At 36.7% G+C, this 16,441-nt stretch overlaps 4 protein-coding genes and 1 pseudogene across 5 annotated transcripts in view; 2 read left to right on the top strand and 3 right to left on the bottom strand.

Moving 5' to 3' along the window:
- LOC116297271 (protein arginine N-methyltransferase 1) overlaps window positions 1-16,441 on the bottom strand; it is a 45,549-nt gene that overhangs the window by 2,212 nt on the left and 26,896 nt on the right. Inside the window, exon 10 of the mRNA XM_089040426.1 lies at window positions 131-252. Within this exon, the coding sequence (XP_088896552.1) occupies window positions 131-252 (122 nt within the window). The remainder of the gene's footprint in view (window positions 1-130; window positions 253-16,441) is intronic.
- On the top strand, window positions 6,831-9,641 carry LOC148905320 (uncharacterized). The gene is made up of 2 exons (XM_089040427.1): window positions 6,831-7,094; window positions 7,505-9,641. Exon 2 carries the CDS (start codon window positions 7,559-7,561, stop codon window positions 8,687-8,689), a length of 1,131 nt encoding a protein of 376 aa, XP_088896553.1. The 5' UTR covers window positions 6,831-7,094; window positions 7,505-7,558; the 3' UTR covers window positions 8,690-9,641.
- Window positions 9,419-11,750, bottom strand: LOC148905319 (uncharacterized). Its single transcript, XM_089040428.1, has 2 exons — window positions 11,408-11,750; window positions 9,419-11,084 (listed from the first exon to the last, which is right to left on the bottom strand). Exons 1-2 carry the CDS (start codon window positions 11,620-11,622, stop codon window positions 10,667-10,669), a joined length of 633 nt encoding a protein of 210 aa, XP_088896554.1. The 5' UTR covers window positions 11,623-11,750; the 3' UTR covers window positions 9,419-10,666.
- On the top strand, window positions 13,367-14,914 carry LOC148905318 (uncharacterized). Its single transcript, XM_089040429.1, has 4 exons — window positions 13,367-13,473; window positions 13,812-13,960; window positions 14,253-14,447; window positions 14,628-14,914. The coding sequence occupies exons 1-4, from the start codon at window positions 13,439-13,441 to the stop codon at window positions 14,759-14,761; spliced, it is 513 nt and encodes a 170-aa protein (XP_088896555.1). The 5' UTR covers window positions 13,367-13,438; the 3' UTR covers window positions 14,762-14,914.
- Window positions 14,908-16,398, bottom strand: LOC148905317 (uncharacterized; annotated as a pseudogene). Its single transcript, XR_016121766.1, has 3 exons — window positions 16,073-16,398; window positions 15,496-15,747; window positions 14,908-15,121 (listed from the first exon to the last, which is right to left on the bottom strand). The product of XR_016121766.1 is annotated as an uncharacterized LOC148905317 (transcript).

Here is a 16,441-nt window from a genome sequence, read left to right as displayed (position 1 = left end):
AAGTTACAGTGTCTATGAAGAGAGTGTCTATTTTTTGGAATTTAAAAATGATTGCTTAATGGAAGGTAAATGCTTAATAAAAACTGACTTCAAAAGAGGTTTGGCTGTAGTGTCACATAATTATAATTACATTATTTTTCTCGTTAGGTTTCATCTGTAATTCTCCTGTAATTTCTTCACCAGGTTTAACTGTCAGGTAGTCATCAAAATAAAACACTGTCTGTTTCCAGTGAGTGTAGCGAGCATCAGGTGCTGAGTACATACAATAAAGGTTTAAATTGTTAGCAGGACGGACAAAATGGTCGACTATGGTGATATAGTTAACAGACAAACAGGACACACGTAGATAGTTGGGAGTGGATGGTAATCACCTGATGATCGAATGACAGAAAGAATAAAGGCCAGGTGACTGATGCAATGAAACAACAAAAAAGATGGTCGACTGATGATTAGTTAACACACAGTTTGACAGATGGAGATGGTTGTGGATGGATGGGTACCAGCTGGTAATTGAATGACATACTGATCAATGAAGGTCTTAAAAATGGACTGCTAAGGAAGTACCATTCATAAATTATTGGGAAGGGTATTGGTTGGGTATTAGCATGCCAAATGTTTTCCAGGACCCCCTGTTTATTTCCTACATTATTTAAGCTCTCCAAATATATCTCATCAATTATTTCAAGACCCCCATTTTTATGGTCACTAAAATGTCAAGGCCCCATTTTTTCACTTACTTATGAATTGTCTCTAAGGATAATGATTGACTGGTAATTATAAAACCATTTGATAGGTGGATGGTTGACAGACACTGATGGTATGTTAAGTGAGTGGTTATGGTACCCTATTAACTGGTACACTATCTAATATTCTGGGGAAAAGATGTACTATAATATATTGTTTGCCATTTAAAGATAAGAAGGTAATGAAAAATGACCATAATTTGAAATTGTACATGGATTGTACTAAACTAAAAACAATAAAATAAAACCGACAAATAAACTCTTGAATCATCACATGATGACAGCTATGACAGGGGGCACAACTATCGAGTCTATTTCTCCTGGGAAACAGAATACTTTCTAAAGTAAATAAAATTAGATCAGATTCAATTGTTCCTGCCCTCTGTCATGTCTGCCATCATGTGATGGTGCAACATGTCTATTAGAAAAGGTAATTATACTGTTTTGAGATCAATTTGGAATTCGCACGACTTTTTTTCAAAGAGTTGAAAGACTGTATAAGTCGAGTGCAATTTCAGCTCTTTGAAAAACATGCAAATTATCCCAAATTGAAAAGGAAACTGTATGTCCTAGTTATATCCATGAATTCTTTAATCTCTAAAAACCTAAAATGCAACATGAGGGGTATGTGTACGAGACTGGAACAACCTAAATTTCATCATATTTGGCACTCTAAATCAAGTATATGCTATGGAATGAATTGTCCATTAATATAAGAGAATCTGACAGCCTAGCTACTTTTAAGTGCTTAGTAAATGCACATAAATTCTCATAGTTTTAGCAAAGGTGCTAGGACAGATGGATTGAGTTATATATCAGTGTGTTTGTTTCACTTATTCGTAGATACTAAAAAGGGTTCACTGATCACTGCTGTTCGTTTCTAAATAGATACTTATTAGGACTCACTTATCTTAGAAGTAAACATCCTTTCCAACCAATGGTCTTTCTGGTTTGAACCAGCTGTACTCTCTGAGTATTTACCGCCACAATATTTGTGCCAAGTAGCGCTGGCGTCACTTCATTACCAATTACTTAGTACTGAGAAAGACCGTTGGTTGGAAAGGATGCTTACTTTTAAGGTATATTTTATAGTTCTTACATTATTATTAAATATTAGTGTTAGGCATGCTATGTTGTATATATGATATTGGGATAGGGTTGGATTGGGATATACATATTAATTGCCCTATTTCACTATGACGTCACATCAAAACAATCTATTGTTTAAACGCAAAGGATCATGGTTGTCGGAGGGGGTCAAATCAACGCAAATTCACTGAAAATTGTTCTAGAACCTGTATCAATCCACGAAGAGAAGTAAAATAGGCAGAAAACGCTCAGAATATTTTTTAGTACATATTAACACATATTATATCTGAAAACCAGGCCATTTCAGATTAAACTGTTTCGCTAGGAGCAAATTGTGTTGAATTTTCTATTGGATTTAGCGATTCTATCCCCCACATAAACAAGCAGTGACGTCATAGTGAAATAGGGCAATTACATACATAATTTTACTCATTCATTAATCATTAAATATTGTAAATTATGTTGGGATAGGGCTGGTATTAGGAGGAGGGACAATTAGTAATTCATTATATTAGTTGCTTCAGAATAAGGGAAATAAGTGATTTTATATTTATCAGTAAATATATTAGTCGTTTATTTATTTATTCACTTATCTTTGATTATGATAGGGTTTATACAGCATGTATGTAGATATATAATTAACAACTGTCAGTGAAAATCCGGAGTGCCAAAACAAATCCGGAGTTACGCAGGTCAAGCGTAAAAACCGGCAATATAAGCATGTTCTGCTTAAAGTACCGGACGATAAGCACATTCTGCGCAAAAAAATTCCATTGAGATACCATTTACACATTTTCTGCTGGAAAGCCTGTCAAAGACGCAGAATTTGCGTAGAATTATGTATGTTTAAGCGGAATATGCTTACTTATCAGGTAATTTTAAACGTTAGAGATGACAAACATGAGAAGTGTTCCGGTGACCTTGATAACCCTGCTTTATGTTTTTTTCTTCATACAACAGTATAGGTCAGTATAATTATCACTAGGCGGAAAAAAAACTAACTCAATGCGAATGAAATTAATTTAGTCTTCGAACCGGCGAAACCCGCGAATTTTCTATTTGCCTTTTAAGAGGCTTCTCCGAGTTATTAACGCTTCGAAAATACTGGTACGGGGAATCTAGTCTCTTACTTTACTTTCTTTAATAAGTGTAAAAGCTACAGGCATTTCTGTGCGCCATTAGTATTTTTACCTTTTTTCCATATTTCCTCCTTCATCTCACGCAATGTCGAAGTTTCACGCCATTTGGAGCAAAAAAAAATCAATTCCATCATAAGATTAAAATACCAGCATATTTTGTATCAATAATCTTCCCTTGCAAGTGGTAGAATTTTTTTTAGAAAGAAAGCAAAAGCTAGATGTAGGTAATCCATTCTCGCGTAGTATATGGTTCTTGACGCGATTGTGAGTGGCGGCGAAATTTGATCACGGACCTGACATAGTTGATTAACTATGTGTCGCGTATGGCTTAAGGCGCGGGAAATCGCTAACGTGCAAATGTTTCATAATATATCGTCGTAATAATACATATTTATTAGTCGTTAGTATGTTCTACATCGACAACTGACTGAAAAGAAACTAGAACTATACTTTTAGCTAAATTTACGCTTTGAAGACGGTCAACAACAATTACTATTTTAAAGCATTTTCCGCCGAAATGGCTGAAAAACCAGCAGAGACTGCTTGATTTGCAAATGCCATGAGGAACAGAGATGGTCTCGGCCTCTGTTTATAGACTTAGTACTAGAATTTCAACGAATTTCCTTTTCTGGCCAACATTGGCTTTAAACATTTTCCTTTGATTATTTAACATTGTAACTTACACAGATCAGATGAAATTGACAAGATGCTATGGATAGATCCCGCGTCATGGTGAATTGAAAACGGCGCATCACATAAGAGTCGATTATTTTCCTTTGATTATATGACATTGTAACTTACACAGGTCAAATTGAAGTGTACTAGATGCGATGTCGGTGTTATTTTGTTCCTTTATTTATCCCTATTCGATCGTGTCAAACAAATATAAACTGCACAGAAATTGAACGTCTGCAAGTTAAATGCACTCTGTACTTTTTCACTACCGCTCTAACTGAAACCGGTCTAGCTCAGTGAAAGTTTGACATGGCGTGTTTTTCAGTGAACGCAGAAACCAATCAGATGAAAGGGGTAAAATATGGAAAGAAGGTAATAATAAGACAGTAGATTCAAGTTTTAATTACTACCTTCCACTGAAATATTTTTTTGAGTACATTGCTTGCGTGATTTCTTGAAACATGCCGGCAAAGATTAGTTACTTGATACGTGTAATTAAAGTGCCCCTTGGACGAAAATTGCTATCTTTTCGTACAAACTTGAAACTTCGTCCAAATAATCCATACTACCCCATTAATCACCTGTAGAAATTTTTTCTTCATATTCCGACGGGAAGTTTGAAAATTTTGCGTTTTTACTACCGGCCGCCATTAATTTTCTTGATCAATGATTTGGCTCAGAAGACTGGGGATGAGTGAGGGCTATGACGTCATTTACTCTACTCATTCCAAAACACTCGTGGCTAATCAGTATACAAACTCTGTCAAACTTTCGTGTTATAGTTACAAATAATTTCTAGAGAGCTCACGGCGAGTAAAATGCCAGCAAATCGCTGTGTGGTTTTTGGTTGTAATAATTTCGCCAACAAATCGAATGGTATATCGTTGCAAGACGGCGACAAATGGAAAAGGTTTGTGCGTCTTCACCGGGCGAACTTCAACCCGCCAGGAAGATTCGTTGTGTGCTCCCTACACTTTGAAGAAAAGGTTTTCGCAAGGGCACTACATATCGAGGGAATGCAAAGACGTTTGCTTCCTAGAGCAACTCCAACGATCTGGCTTCCAGAGCAGCAACAAGAAACTTCTGTCAGTGACAGAAGCCGCCGCCACGTGAGTATAACTAAAACTTTGTTTTTCTTCTTTGCGTTATCAATTATCCGTAAATGAAACATTTATTTGACATGTCACAAAAGTAAAAAAAAGTATCTGCTTATTCGTCAAACCAATCAAAGCGTTACATGTGAACGACGGCCTTTACAAGAAAACTTATTTCTAGACAAACATGTCGCGCGGCTGTTTCAAAAATTCACTAGTGCGGCATATCAAAGCAACAATTATTCGTCGGCGTTTTTATTTTGATTGTGGAACAATTGCTTCAATGAATCGGCCTCGTTGAAAATGGAAGTATTTTTTGAATGTCTTTTTCAGGCCCTCAAAAACATCCTTCAGCCTGCTAAAAGTGTTGAAGAAGAAGCTGAACAAATGGCTGCTAATAGTCACCTAGAAGTGGACGAAGCTGAAGACCGAAATGACCAAGAGTCGCCCCAAAATGAACAACAACAAAACCTCGGGTTGGACTGCGAAAACAATACCAGAATTGAGAGTACACATGAAGAGGTAATGATCATATACATAACTTTTTTGATTTTGCAACAACAAAAAATGAAAACTAAAGCGTAGGTATATTAAGGCTCAGCTACATTGCTACACTGTTATAGTGATACTTATTATGAACGGCCTGAATCAATTCTTGCTTATCATTTTTAGGAACTTCTGGTCCCAAGCACAACAAGCAAGTCCACATCGTGTGAGGAATGTGTGTACTTACAAACAGAAGTCTTGCAACTTAAAGCAGACTTAAAATCCATGAAGACACAGGTGAAAAAGTTGGAGAGAACAGAAAGTCAGCTGCTTGCTGCTCTTGGACAAGCAACTAAAAAGTCTACAGTGTTTTCACAAGGTATGCTAGAGGTTATTGTCATTAAAAAATATTAATAAATATTACATAATAATGATGATATAATGACAACGATGAAAGTATATCAAAGAAATATAAATTTATTTATCTTTTTTGCACAACATTTTAAAAATAGGATGTCAGACTGATAATTACGATCATGAACCTGAATCTGATGATGAAGAAATGGACATTGAGGAGGATATCTGTGACCCTGAGTGGCAGGAAAAAGTACAGAGGGAAGTTAACAAAGTCTTCAACCAAGACAATGAAGTGGCCATGGAGGAGGAACCTGTCATCGCCAATGATGGCAAGTACAATGAGCTGGCTGAAGACAATCCAGAATATAGTAACCCCGAGAGTGATAATCTTGACCCCAGGTAACTACAAGCACAAACTGCGCTAAGCAAGGTTGATACACCACATCATTCATAATAATATAATATATAAAATGTATTAACTTTCATCAATCATACTCGAGTGCTTGCACTGATCCTGTGAATTTTACTTGTTGCTGAATGTTTTATGCAAGCACTCAAAGCAAAACTCTATGGTAGCCCCAGAATGATTTCGGGGGGGGAGGGGGCAGGGCTTTTACCTTGAAAAGGCATCACAGTGTTTATATATATATATATATTTTTTCCACTTTAGATTGACCACAGAAGGAAAAGATTGTAGAGAGCAACCAAAGTGTATTGTGTTTCTATCTAACCTGCTCTTGTTATTTCAATTTTGCCACCTGTGTTGTCACCCCAAGCCATCAATTTCCACGAAACAGACTGGGACAATGATAACTGTCACTACACTTTGCAGTAAATGCAAAAAGACCAGCACTTGGCTTAGTCAGCCCTTAATATTGGGAAAATTCCCAGCCGTAAACATTCTATTAAAGGACAACTGACCCCAAAAATTGCCGTTTTTCATATAAAACTACAACGTACATAGATCACATAAATTCAACTTTGAACTCTGATACAGCTTCTATGTCGCCGAAAAGAAATAATCAATTCGCGAAAAATAGCAATAGAAGAGCGCCATATTTGAGCCCGCAATAAATTACCGCATTAATGCCGTGACGTCACAACGTGAAGCTTGCATTCCAAACTTGTTGAGTTTGTATATTTCGAGTGCTAGTCGATCTTTTAATAGTCTAAGTTAGAGTAAGTTTCTTAATCCAGATGGTCCATTGTTGTGTGCCAGAATGCACCAACCATTCTTCCAAAACTGAGTCTGTTAGCTACCACAAAATTCCTAACAAAATAGCTCTTCAGAAGGCATGGATAGCGCGGATAAAGAGAGAGAACCTGCCGCCTTTGAAGAACTGCTACGTTTGCAGCGATCACTTCGAGGATTCATGCTTTGAAGTGGATCTGATGGAGCAGTTAACCGGAGATTAAAGAGCGATGCTGTTCCGTCAGTATTCAATTTTTGCAAGCCAGCTAAAAGAAGAGCTACATCAGAGAACCGGCTCAAACGCAAACAAAACGAAGAGGTGAGATAACATGTCATTTATACATAACATAGTTTACATTGTTTTTCGAAATAATCACTCATGAAAAAGACTTATTAATGCATACCGAAGCGAGTCATCAATCATTAGCTATTTATGCTTTCATAGATGAAATGTTGCTTAAAATCATAAGTATAGCTAGTAATATTTGATCGATACTTGAAATTTTCAAAATGGTTATTTGCACGTGTTTAGTTTACATTTGATATTTATTCGTAAACCATAACAATGTTGCCGTAATATTCCAAATTTGCTTGGATAAATGACCACGGAAGAATAATTTATAGCATTGTTGGTTAATATGTTTATTTTGTATTATTTAAGGTAAAGTAGGCCTCGAAGAATGGTTTATAGTATTGTTGAAAACATTGTTTATTTTTGTATTTTCAAAGAATGTGGAGCAGCTATGTGCCACAATAAATCCCTCGTGTGAAGATCCACCAAGTATGGAAACACCAGAGTTCTCTCCTGAACCACTTTGTAAGGAGATTGGTGTTCAGTGTTGCCTTGGTTGTAGATATGTTGTAACATCCACTGCATCAACTCAGACAGAGCCTGGATACTATAAAGATGCCGACACAACAACAGTTTACAATCCCTCCCCTTCACCAAACATCAGTAGAGATGAAATACTCAGTGTGAGCTTCCACGACCACAGCTACAGTACTAGCTATCACCCCTCACCAGTAAAGTCAATGCCAACAGTGTCTCCACAAAAGTCAGAAAAGTCTTTGTTTTCAGAGGAAGAGGGACTCCCACTAAGTGACGATGATGATGGTTTCATTGTTTCATCGCAAGAGACAGTTTCAACAACGGACAGTGAATTAGAGCCAGAAAACAAAGACTGCAATAAAACTCTTGAAAACCATATCAAAGAACCTAAATATTTGGTATTTAACTCTTGTTTGCAGCAGTTATTCAAGTTTTGTAGAAGCTGTGGAGCACCTGTCGCTGATGTCAACTTTGTATGTCAAGGCAGCCTACTTATTGTGACAACTACATGTATGAAACATCATGCTTTGACATGGTACTCACAGCCAATGTTAAATCGCTTAGCTATTGGGAACTTGTTGATTTCCTCATCAATATTATTTACTGGTAATACTTTTACCAGACTTCAAAACTTTGCATCCTGTCTTGGCCTAAAATTTCTGAGTGAGAGGGTCTTTTACAGACATCAGGAACGTTACCTATTTCCTGTTGTTAATGATGCTTGGAAGAGAGAGGAGGCTGCTGTAATTGAAGAGCTGTCAAATAAGGACATAGTAAATCTCAATGGTGATGGCCGAAGTGACAGTCCTGGCCATAGTGCTAAATGTGGCACATATACTATGATGGAGACAAGCACAGGGAAAATTGCCACCTTCAGCATTGTTCAAGTCTCTGAAGTAACCAGCTCCAATGCTATGGAGAAAGAGGGGTTTCTAAGGTGTTTGAACACTTTAGAAGACACGGTCAGTATAAAATGTATCACAACTGACAGACACACATCCATCACCAGCACTATGGCAAAAGATTTTAGCCACATCAAACACCAGTATGATGTGTGGCATCTTTCCAAGTCAATTGTAAAATAGCTGAACAAGAAAGCAAAATTGAAGAAAAACCAAGAGCTGGCACCCTGGATACAATCCATTTCAAACCATCTTTGGTGGTGTGCTGCTACATGTAATGGGGATGTACAACTTTTGAGAGAGAAGTGGAAATCTGTTGCTCACCATTGCGTGAACAAGCATTCCTGGAAGGATGCAGAGGTATTCAAAAAGTGTGCCCATCCTCCCCTAACCTGCAGACAAGTGCGCACCACACACTGGATCAAGCCGGGGTCACCAGCTCATGTGGCCCTAGAAGAGGTTGTCCTTCAACCAAAGTTACTTAATGACTTGGCAAGATTGACCGACTTTTGTCACACAGGAGGGCTTGAAGTTTATCATTCGATGATGCTGAAGTATTGCTCAAAAAGAGAGCACTTCTCTTACAAGGGAATGGTTGCTCGTACTCAACTTGCTGCCATTGACAACAATTTCAATACAGCTAGAATTCAAGCAATTGTTCAAAAAGGCCCAAGGAGTGGAGAAGCTCGTTATCGCAAGTGCTTCCCTAAGATGCACAAGCGCTGGGTTGTTAAGCCAGTCTTACAAAGAAAAAGCTATGCTTTCCTCCCTGAGCTACAACTGAAAGTACTTGAAATTTGTGAGGGTGGCATGGAGGCTGCAGGGGTTGACCCAATTGAAGAGGTTGAATTACCAAGAAACATTGCTAGTGTTCCTGCCCCAGACAAACAGGAATTGATTGAACGACACTGGTCAAGATTTTCTAGGTAATTAATTTAAATGGAATGTAGTAGAGACTACAAACACTAAAATGTGTAGTGTTAAGTGATGCTAATTCTAACCATTTCCTATTTTTAATTAACACTATTTAGTAGAAAATAATGCAAAGCATCATTGGCACTCTTTTAGTGATTGTACTCTAGTGAATAGCTGTTTTGAAAGAACTGTCAAGTAAGCCTGTCGTCCCAATCCCCCTCATCTTTGAACAGTTGTGTTCATTACTGGTAATAATTACAATGCTTCTACAAATGGGAAGGTACATGACAGACCCAAGTAAAACTGCTATAAACAAAATATGTAATTAATGTGAAGGGGACCTGATTAAAGTGGTAGATAAGTTTGCAGTTTTTAGATGTTCAGATGAAAATTGTATTAAAATATCATTACCACTTAGGAAACGATTGACTTTTAAATGAAATCTTAAAAGAGGTCTTTTCTTTAACTATCTACGCTCCATTATATATGGGGTCTCTCCCAGTATGAATGTAGTATAGAAAAAATTCCAGCTGAATAGTGACTTTCGCTTTCACTCATGGGAATCAAGATGTTCATTCATTTGCTCTCAGTGAATTAATCAGCACATGATTACTGAGCTGCAAAGGGCCTATTTGCCTGGAAAAAAAATATATGAGCCATAAATGGCTGACAAGCCTGGATGCCAAGATTTCCTAGTGCCAATTTGTCTGACAATGAGACTAGTCAGTACCGAGATTCTAAGATGGGGTGGGATTCTATCACCAAGAGAATATTTTTTTCATTTAGCACAATTTTTGAATCCATTATAGCATGCTACTTCAAGGCAAATTCTTTATAAACAATACTGACTAGCCTTGTTTTCAGACAAATTGGTGCCCAGGAAATATTGGTTATCCATGTCTAGTATAACTGCAAAATTTGCTTGGTTAGCTCATGATTTTGTCCACTAGTGCTTTGTACACTAGGTTCTCTATTCAGCTGGATATTTTGTCTAGGTGTAGTTGTTTTTAAATAATAAAATATGCAAAACCTACAAAACATTTATATAAACAACTTTCTATATGTACTTCATCTAAAAATAAATTCATGACTACTCTTATACATTTTGGTCTCAGCCTTTCCATGTTTTCCTTTTCAATTTATCAATTCAGAAATCCTGATAGAAAAAAATCCACTCTGTGTATATGAAATGAAGTAAGGAATAAATAAAATGTATATAATAACTCCATGTAACTTTAGGCCAAGCTAATCATCTGCATAGTGAAAACCTTCAAATTCAAAGTCCTCCTCTAGTCCAGGGGGAGGGAAGTGTGCTCTGATGCACATGACAGCACAAGAGGGCAGAACAACCCGAACTTCCTTTCCAAGAACTCCCCAGCACCATCTTGCTAGTTGCCTATATGCAATGTGTCTGTACTGCTTGTGCTCTGGGCCTTCATACGCATTACTGTACTGCTGTTTGTACTGAGCCCATGCGGTTCGAAGAACATACTTATTGGCACAAACAGGTAAGAATCCAGGATGTTGAGTAATGCATGGTGGTGGTTCATCAGCATCTCCATCTTCAACAACAGACTGGCATGTTGCAACCACTTTTTCGATTTCTTGGCAACAAATGCATTCAGATATTGAATCCATAATTTGGCAGCTACCACAGGTACACCTATTTAACAGAAATAAAACAATTCTTAGTATCTTTGAACATTATCAACGATTGTCCCAAGTGAGAATATACATACACAACTTGTGACACAACTATATCCCTGTATCTATATCCTGCAGTATATAACTTATTGACTATCAAGCGATGTTTTTAAACATGTTTTTAATTAAAATTGTGAAAGTTGGTATTGCTTTTGGTCGCAAACTGGATTCATGCATACCAATATCTAAAGAACAGATTGCAAGAACACGAGTGGCAAGATACGATTTTATATAAAATGGATATGTAGTTCAGTTTTGTGATAAGACAGAGGTACGACTTACCAATCTGAATTTGTAAGTCGATTGTTCTCTTGTTCATCGTCTTCAATAATGTCACTGTCAGATCCTTCTCTGAACTCTTCATCTGAGGAGATTTCTATTTCTGGTTCAAACTGATATGGCCGTAAACCAAATTCGTCGTCCATTCCGAAAAATTCTTGAGCGAAATCGTCTCCCGAGCCGTCCGAGCCTTCGGAAGAAGAATTAGATTCTGACATGCCTTTAATTTGATGACCAAGTTGTATTTTTTCGCAAAATATTGAGTAAAAAGTATAAGAAACTGAGGAAGAAGTCAGGCAAACAACTGGAAGCTTGAACTCTTGTGACGTTGTGACGTCATTACGCTATTTTTCTGAGCCCGCGATAAAAGCGCAAGATGGCGGCCACCAGAGCGATATATGCGATGTTTTCAAAAAATTGTTTTAGAAAAATGGATGCTCTATCCCCTTTAAAAACTGGATTTTTGGACTTCTCAAATGATGTAGTTCCTCTTAAAAATGGGTCATTTTGGAGGGTCAGTTGTCCTTTAAGTTTTGGCATTTTGACAGCTGGGGCCTCCATCAGGAAAGTGCTACTGGTGCTGAGGCACATCAACGTAATGGTCTATAATGAAACGACCTACTATTATCATCAGAGACATTTGTTAATACCAGCAATTGTCTCATTCTGGCGGCAGTACCAACAAGGTCTAATAGACAAATTAAATGGGGTAGAAGTGGATTTGGCAGGAGATGCTCGCCATGATAGCATGGGACACTCGGCCAAATATGGCACTTATACTATCTTCTGTTGTACGTTGGGCCTCATCATCAACATAGTTCTCATTTAGGTGAATTTTGATCACATTTAGAATTTGTAACTAAAGGGGCAGATTGGGGGGAGGGGATATAGCTTATATTTTTTTTACTAAGTTCCACTTATTCTAATTCTTATTGTTGTTAATATTATTACTATAACATTGTTATTATTGTAAGTACAGCTAACTGTAATAACAACAATAGTAAAAATATAATAACAATATTAAAGGGAATATTTGTTTTCTGTTAGTGGCCATTTATTATTAGACTCATGATTTTATTCTTACAGGCAAATGAAGCTGGAAGCAGTTCCCAAATGGAATTCCTTGGCCACCAAAGGTCCATTATGTACCTCCTCACCACAGGGATGCTGATAAAACAGTTCATATCAGACCGTCACACATCTATCACCAAATGGATGAAAGAAGAATGTCCAAAATTATGCAAAGACAATGGAAAGCCTACAATCTGCCATTACTTTGATTTATGGCACATAGCAAAAAGTATGTGGTAGTTATATAGTACACATACCTATATTGTGTTGGCATTAACTGTTGTTTCCATTTCAAGCCAAATTTGATTCCCCCCACTAATCACATGTTTTCAAGAGAAAAGCTGTAACAAGGATACACAATATCACTTATTTAGTGGAAATGATTGGTTAAAAGAGATGGATGTCCTTAAAACATGTTGCCCCTTTTTTCTTGTTCATGTATTTATGAAAACTTGTTTTTTTAGAAATACAGAAAATCATCACCAAACTTGCCAAAGTAAAATCATGTGAAGTAATAGGTCATTGGCGTAAAGCATGTGTTCGGCATTTTTTATTGGGCAGTAATGTCAACACCAGCGCATTTAGGTGCAGTCAAGTTGGCAAAATTCCAAGCCTTCCTCTATCACATCATCAACAAACACACTGGCCTGCCAAACCAACTGTTCAATAAATGCACACATGGAATCCTAGCTACTCCTAGAGTGTAGCTCACTAAAAGTAAATATGCTATTTTTAATGTAACTTATGATGAAATTATCCATGCTATAATTTAAATAGACCTTATGATGAAATTATCCATGCTATAATTTGAATAACACTTCCATAGGTTCAGAGGCATATGAAAAGATATTTGAAAAACTCACCAAAGTCAGTCTAAGCAAAGCAATCAAAAATGCTTCTCCCATTGCACAAACAAGCTCCCTAGAAGGCTTTCACTCTGTGGTCAACCAGTTTGCGCCAAAGATGCTGTCACTCTCTTATTTGGGCATGTTTAGTAGGTAAGTTACTTGTTTGTTGACAGTATTTGTACATTGATGCTCCCTTACCAATGAATTGCACCTTGTTGCAAGAAGTTTGTCATATGAAAAATGAGCAGTAGCATGTATATTTAATTTAGTGAAAAGAAATAATGAAGAGATAAAAGACTTTTCATGTCTTTCTTTTATCATTTCATTCATGCTTCTGCAGGTAAGACTACATTTTCACATGATGTTTTTCCAAAATAGGTTTAAATGCACTCCACCAATACAAAACACTGAAGTTTGTCCTTCCTTTACAGCAATAGCTAAAAATAACAAAAGGAGAAACTAAAATGGTTAAATGTACTTCCTTTCAGGACAATACTAGCTGCCCTTCACTTTAACTATAATTGTGACAGAGAATCAAAAATTGATGATCATGGAGATAAGAAGTTGAAAGTAGTCTATGCCAAATACAAGAATGGGGAAGGGACAGTTCGTGAAGTGAGAGTACCCCAGAATTATGGTAAGTACAAAGTATTTTAAATCTGATTTTTCCCATGAACTAGAACAAGTGCCATAAGAAAACTTTTTTTCTGCGAGGTCGCAGTGAGAAAAACAGAAATAGTTCAGTGGAAACACTTAATGGATTGTTCGGTGTTCTATACCAACTCCACAAAAAGTAATTAACTTGTAATGCTCTATCAATTAAATGGTTCTTAGAAAAAAAAATGAAATAAGTAAACAAAGTTGTAAACTTTTTCAAAATCTGTACTATAAGAGAAAAAATGTCTCAAACTTTATTCCTATTATTTCAGACTATGTGGACGATATATTCAAATGCCTGGTTGAAACACCTAGAGCTGATCTTAAACAGTTGAGAATAGAGCTGGAGGAGAGTGTGCCAGAACCTATGCATAGTATGTTGGATAAAGAAACAAAGGAAGAGGCAATTAACAAGCATCAAAACAGAAAAGGAAAAGAAACACAACTTGTCCCACCCACATGTACAGGTAATATATTCGTATTTCTAGAATAACATGACTGTTCAATATTAAAAAAAGGTGAAAATTTGCAAAGTTAGAATCACACTTGCATAAAAATGGTAACAGTACCTCACATGGAAGGTTTTGTAATTGTTGAATGAATAATGTCTCTGTATTCCCTAAGGTTCTTATATAATTTTATTTCAGAGGAACAATTGCAAAACTTGACACAAGAAAAAAATGCTGCACGAAATGACAGAAGAGCACCTCACTGCAGAAAATGCGGGCAACCAATGAAGGGCCATGACAAAGAGGAATGCAACCGTTTATATGACAAGTAGCATATGAAGTAATCGTAAAAAATCATCACAAAAATGTTGAACACAATTGTGAATTTGCTTATGGATGTCAGATGGTATAACATATTCTTGACAGATTTATTACTCACTATCTTACTATTGTTCATAGGATTCGTTTTAGTTTCAGTTCATTCATCTGATTGTTCTTCACTTTCTGACTCTTCGTTTGACACTACTTGTCCTTCGTCTTCTTCCAGGAAGCCTCTATAACTTCCATCTTCAGATGGAAATGCTATTCGTATGCTATTATAAACACAACAGGGCAGAGGTAGTCTTTTTGAATTTCCAGTGAAATCCCATATGAATCGAAAAAATTGTCTGTATGCAACAGATTGAAGAAATCTGAAAGATGAAGGAGTATTTATTAAACATTTTGATTTTTTCATTATCAATTCAATTACGATACAAATTTCAAAATAATTATATACTATGCTAGGTGTATTAGCATATTGAATGCAAGCATAGGTAGACAGAGTACAAAATCTAAGAAGTACTGGGCCAAAAAGTCTACTAGCTATTATTCATTTTTATATAATGCATATGCTGAATGAATTCAGTCCCAATGAAATAATTGGTTCTGGGTATGATTCGTATTATATTATTTGGGCTTTTGCCAGCTATTCTTATTACTGTATACATAGCATAACAAAATATTGGACATTTTCTGTTAATCCTGGAGCCTGAAGAGACCTCAGTAAAGCTCAATCAATACTTACTCTGATTCTTTAGCAAAGCCCTATTCTCTAAGAATAGTATAACTCCTGTTCCTTCTTGTCTTCAGTCCCACTGCAGCGGTTTCCAGAACATACTTGTCTAGACACACAGATTCAAAGCCAGGATGACATGTAATACATTGAACTTGTTGATCCAGTTCATTCAGTTTGTCCATACATCTCATGATGTCATTGCAACAAAAGCACTCTTCTTGCTTTGTCACTAGAGTTAGGCAACAATTAGAACAAGTGCACCTAGGTAAGATCGTATCAAAACAAATGTACCTATATATCCTTATAGAAATATCACGAAACTCGGATTTTCTTCATCATAATTTGCACTTGTCCTTTGAATAAAAAATGTTCAAATGAGAGCAACATCACCTAACACAAACAAAGAACCCCACTAGTTTGTTTTTTAAACAACTCAAGAAAGATTAGAACATACAGATTGGCTCGTTTTTATATGCGTTCCTTAATCTTCCCATGAAAATTTGTTTGCTGCTTCTGCGTATTGTCGAAGACGGCTTAACTTCACTTGTGATTTGTCCTTGCTTAATTAAAGTTTTAAGTGTCTTACCATTGCCTGGACTCCCCACAAAATCTTCTTCTTAGCGTCTCTTCTTCTTCGAGCTCGATTCTGGATTGCTCGTTGAACTCAGCGATCTCTTCTTCGTTGGCATTAGGTTCGAGCTCTTCACAGTCGTATATCTCGACGCTGTTGACATTTTCCATGTTTTTGAAGCAACAGAAATGTCGACAAGGAAAATATCGTACTCGGTCGCTGATATGAGCGTGAAAACTTTAAAAAAATCTACAGTAAACTAGCTTTTAACTCTCTAACTTTACGAAGAAACAAGAGGAAAGACGCCAGCGTTTTGGAATGAGTAGAGTAAATGATGTCGCGAGAACACCGCTGACCGAAAATAATCCTTTTGGCCGTGAGATG

This window comes from Actinia tenebrosa, unplaced genomic scaffold, assembly GCF_029948245.1.
Source record: "Actinia tenebrosa isolate PJP-AT-01 unplaced genomic scaffold, QUT_ActTen_1.0 PGA_scaffold7__59_contigs__length_16204524, whole genome shotgun sequence".
Taxonomy (NCBI): Eukaryota; Metazoa; Cnidaria; class Anthozoa; order Actiniaria; family Actiniidae; genus Actinia; species Actinia tenebrosa.
This window is presented reverse-complemented; position numbering and strand designations above follow the sequence as displayed.

What these genes read in the sequence shown, in the direction of transcription:
- LOC148905319 (XM_089040428.1), bottom strand. Translation starts at nt 11,622, where the DNA reads ATGTCAGAATCTAATTCTTCTTCCGAAGGCTCGGACGGCTCGGGAGAC. An exon ending in CGACTTACAAATTCAGATTG is followed by an intron (nt 11,085 to 11,407) that starts GTAAGTCGTACC and finishes TCTGTTAAATAG; the next exon opens with GTGTACCTGTGGTAGCTGCC.
- LOC148905318 (XM_089040429.1), top strand. Translation starts at nt 13,439, where the DNA reads ATGCTGTCACTCTCTTATTTGGGCATGTTTAGTAG. An exon ending in GAGAGTACCCCAGAATTATG is followed by an intron (nt 13,961 to 14,252) that starts GTAAGTACAAAG and finishes CTATTATTTCAG; the next exon opens with ACTATGTGGACGATATATTC. An exon ending in TGTCCCACCCACATGTACAG is followed by an intron (nt 14,448 to 14,627) that starts GTAATATATTCG and finishes ATTTTATTTCAG; the next exon opens with AGGAACAATTGCAAAACTTG.
- LOC148905320 (XM_089040427.1), top strand. Translation starts at nt 7,559, where the DNA reads ATGGAAACACCAGAGTTCTCTCCTGAACCACTTTGTAAGGAGATTGGT.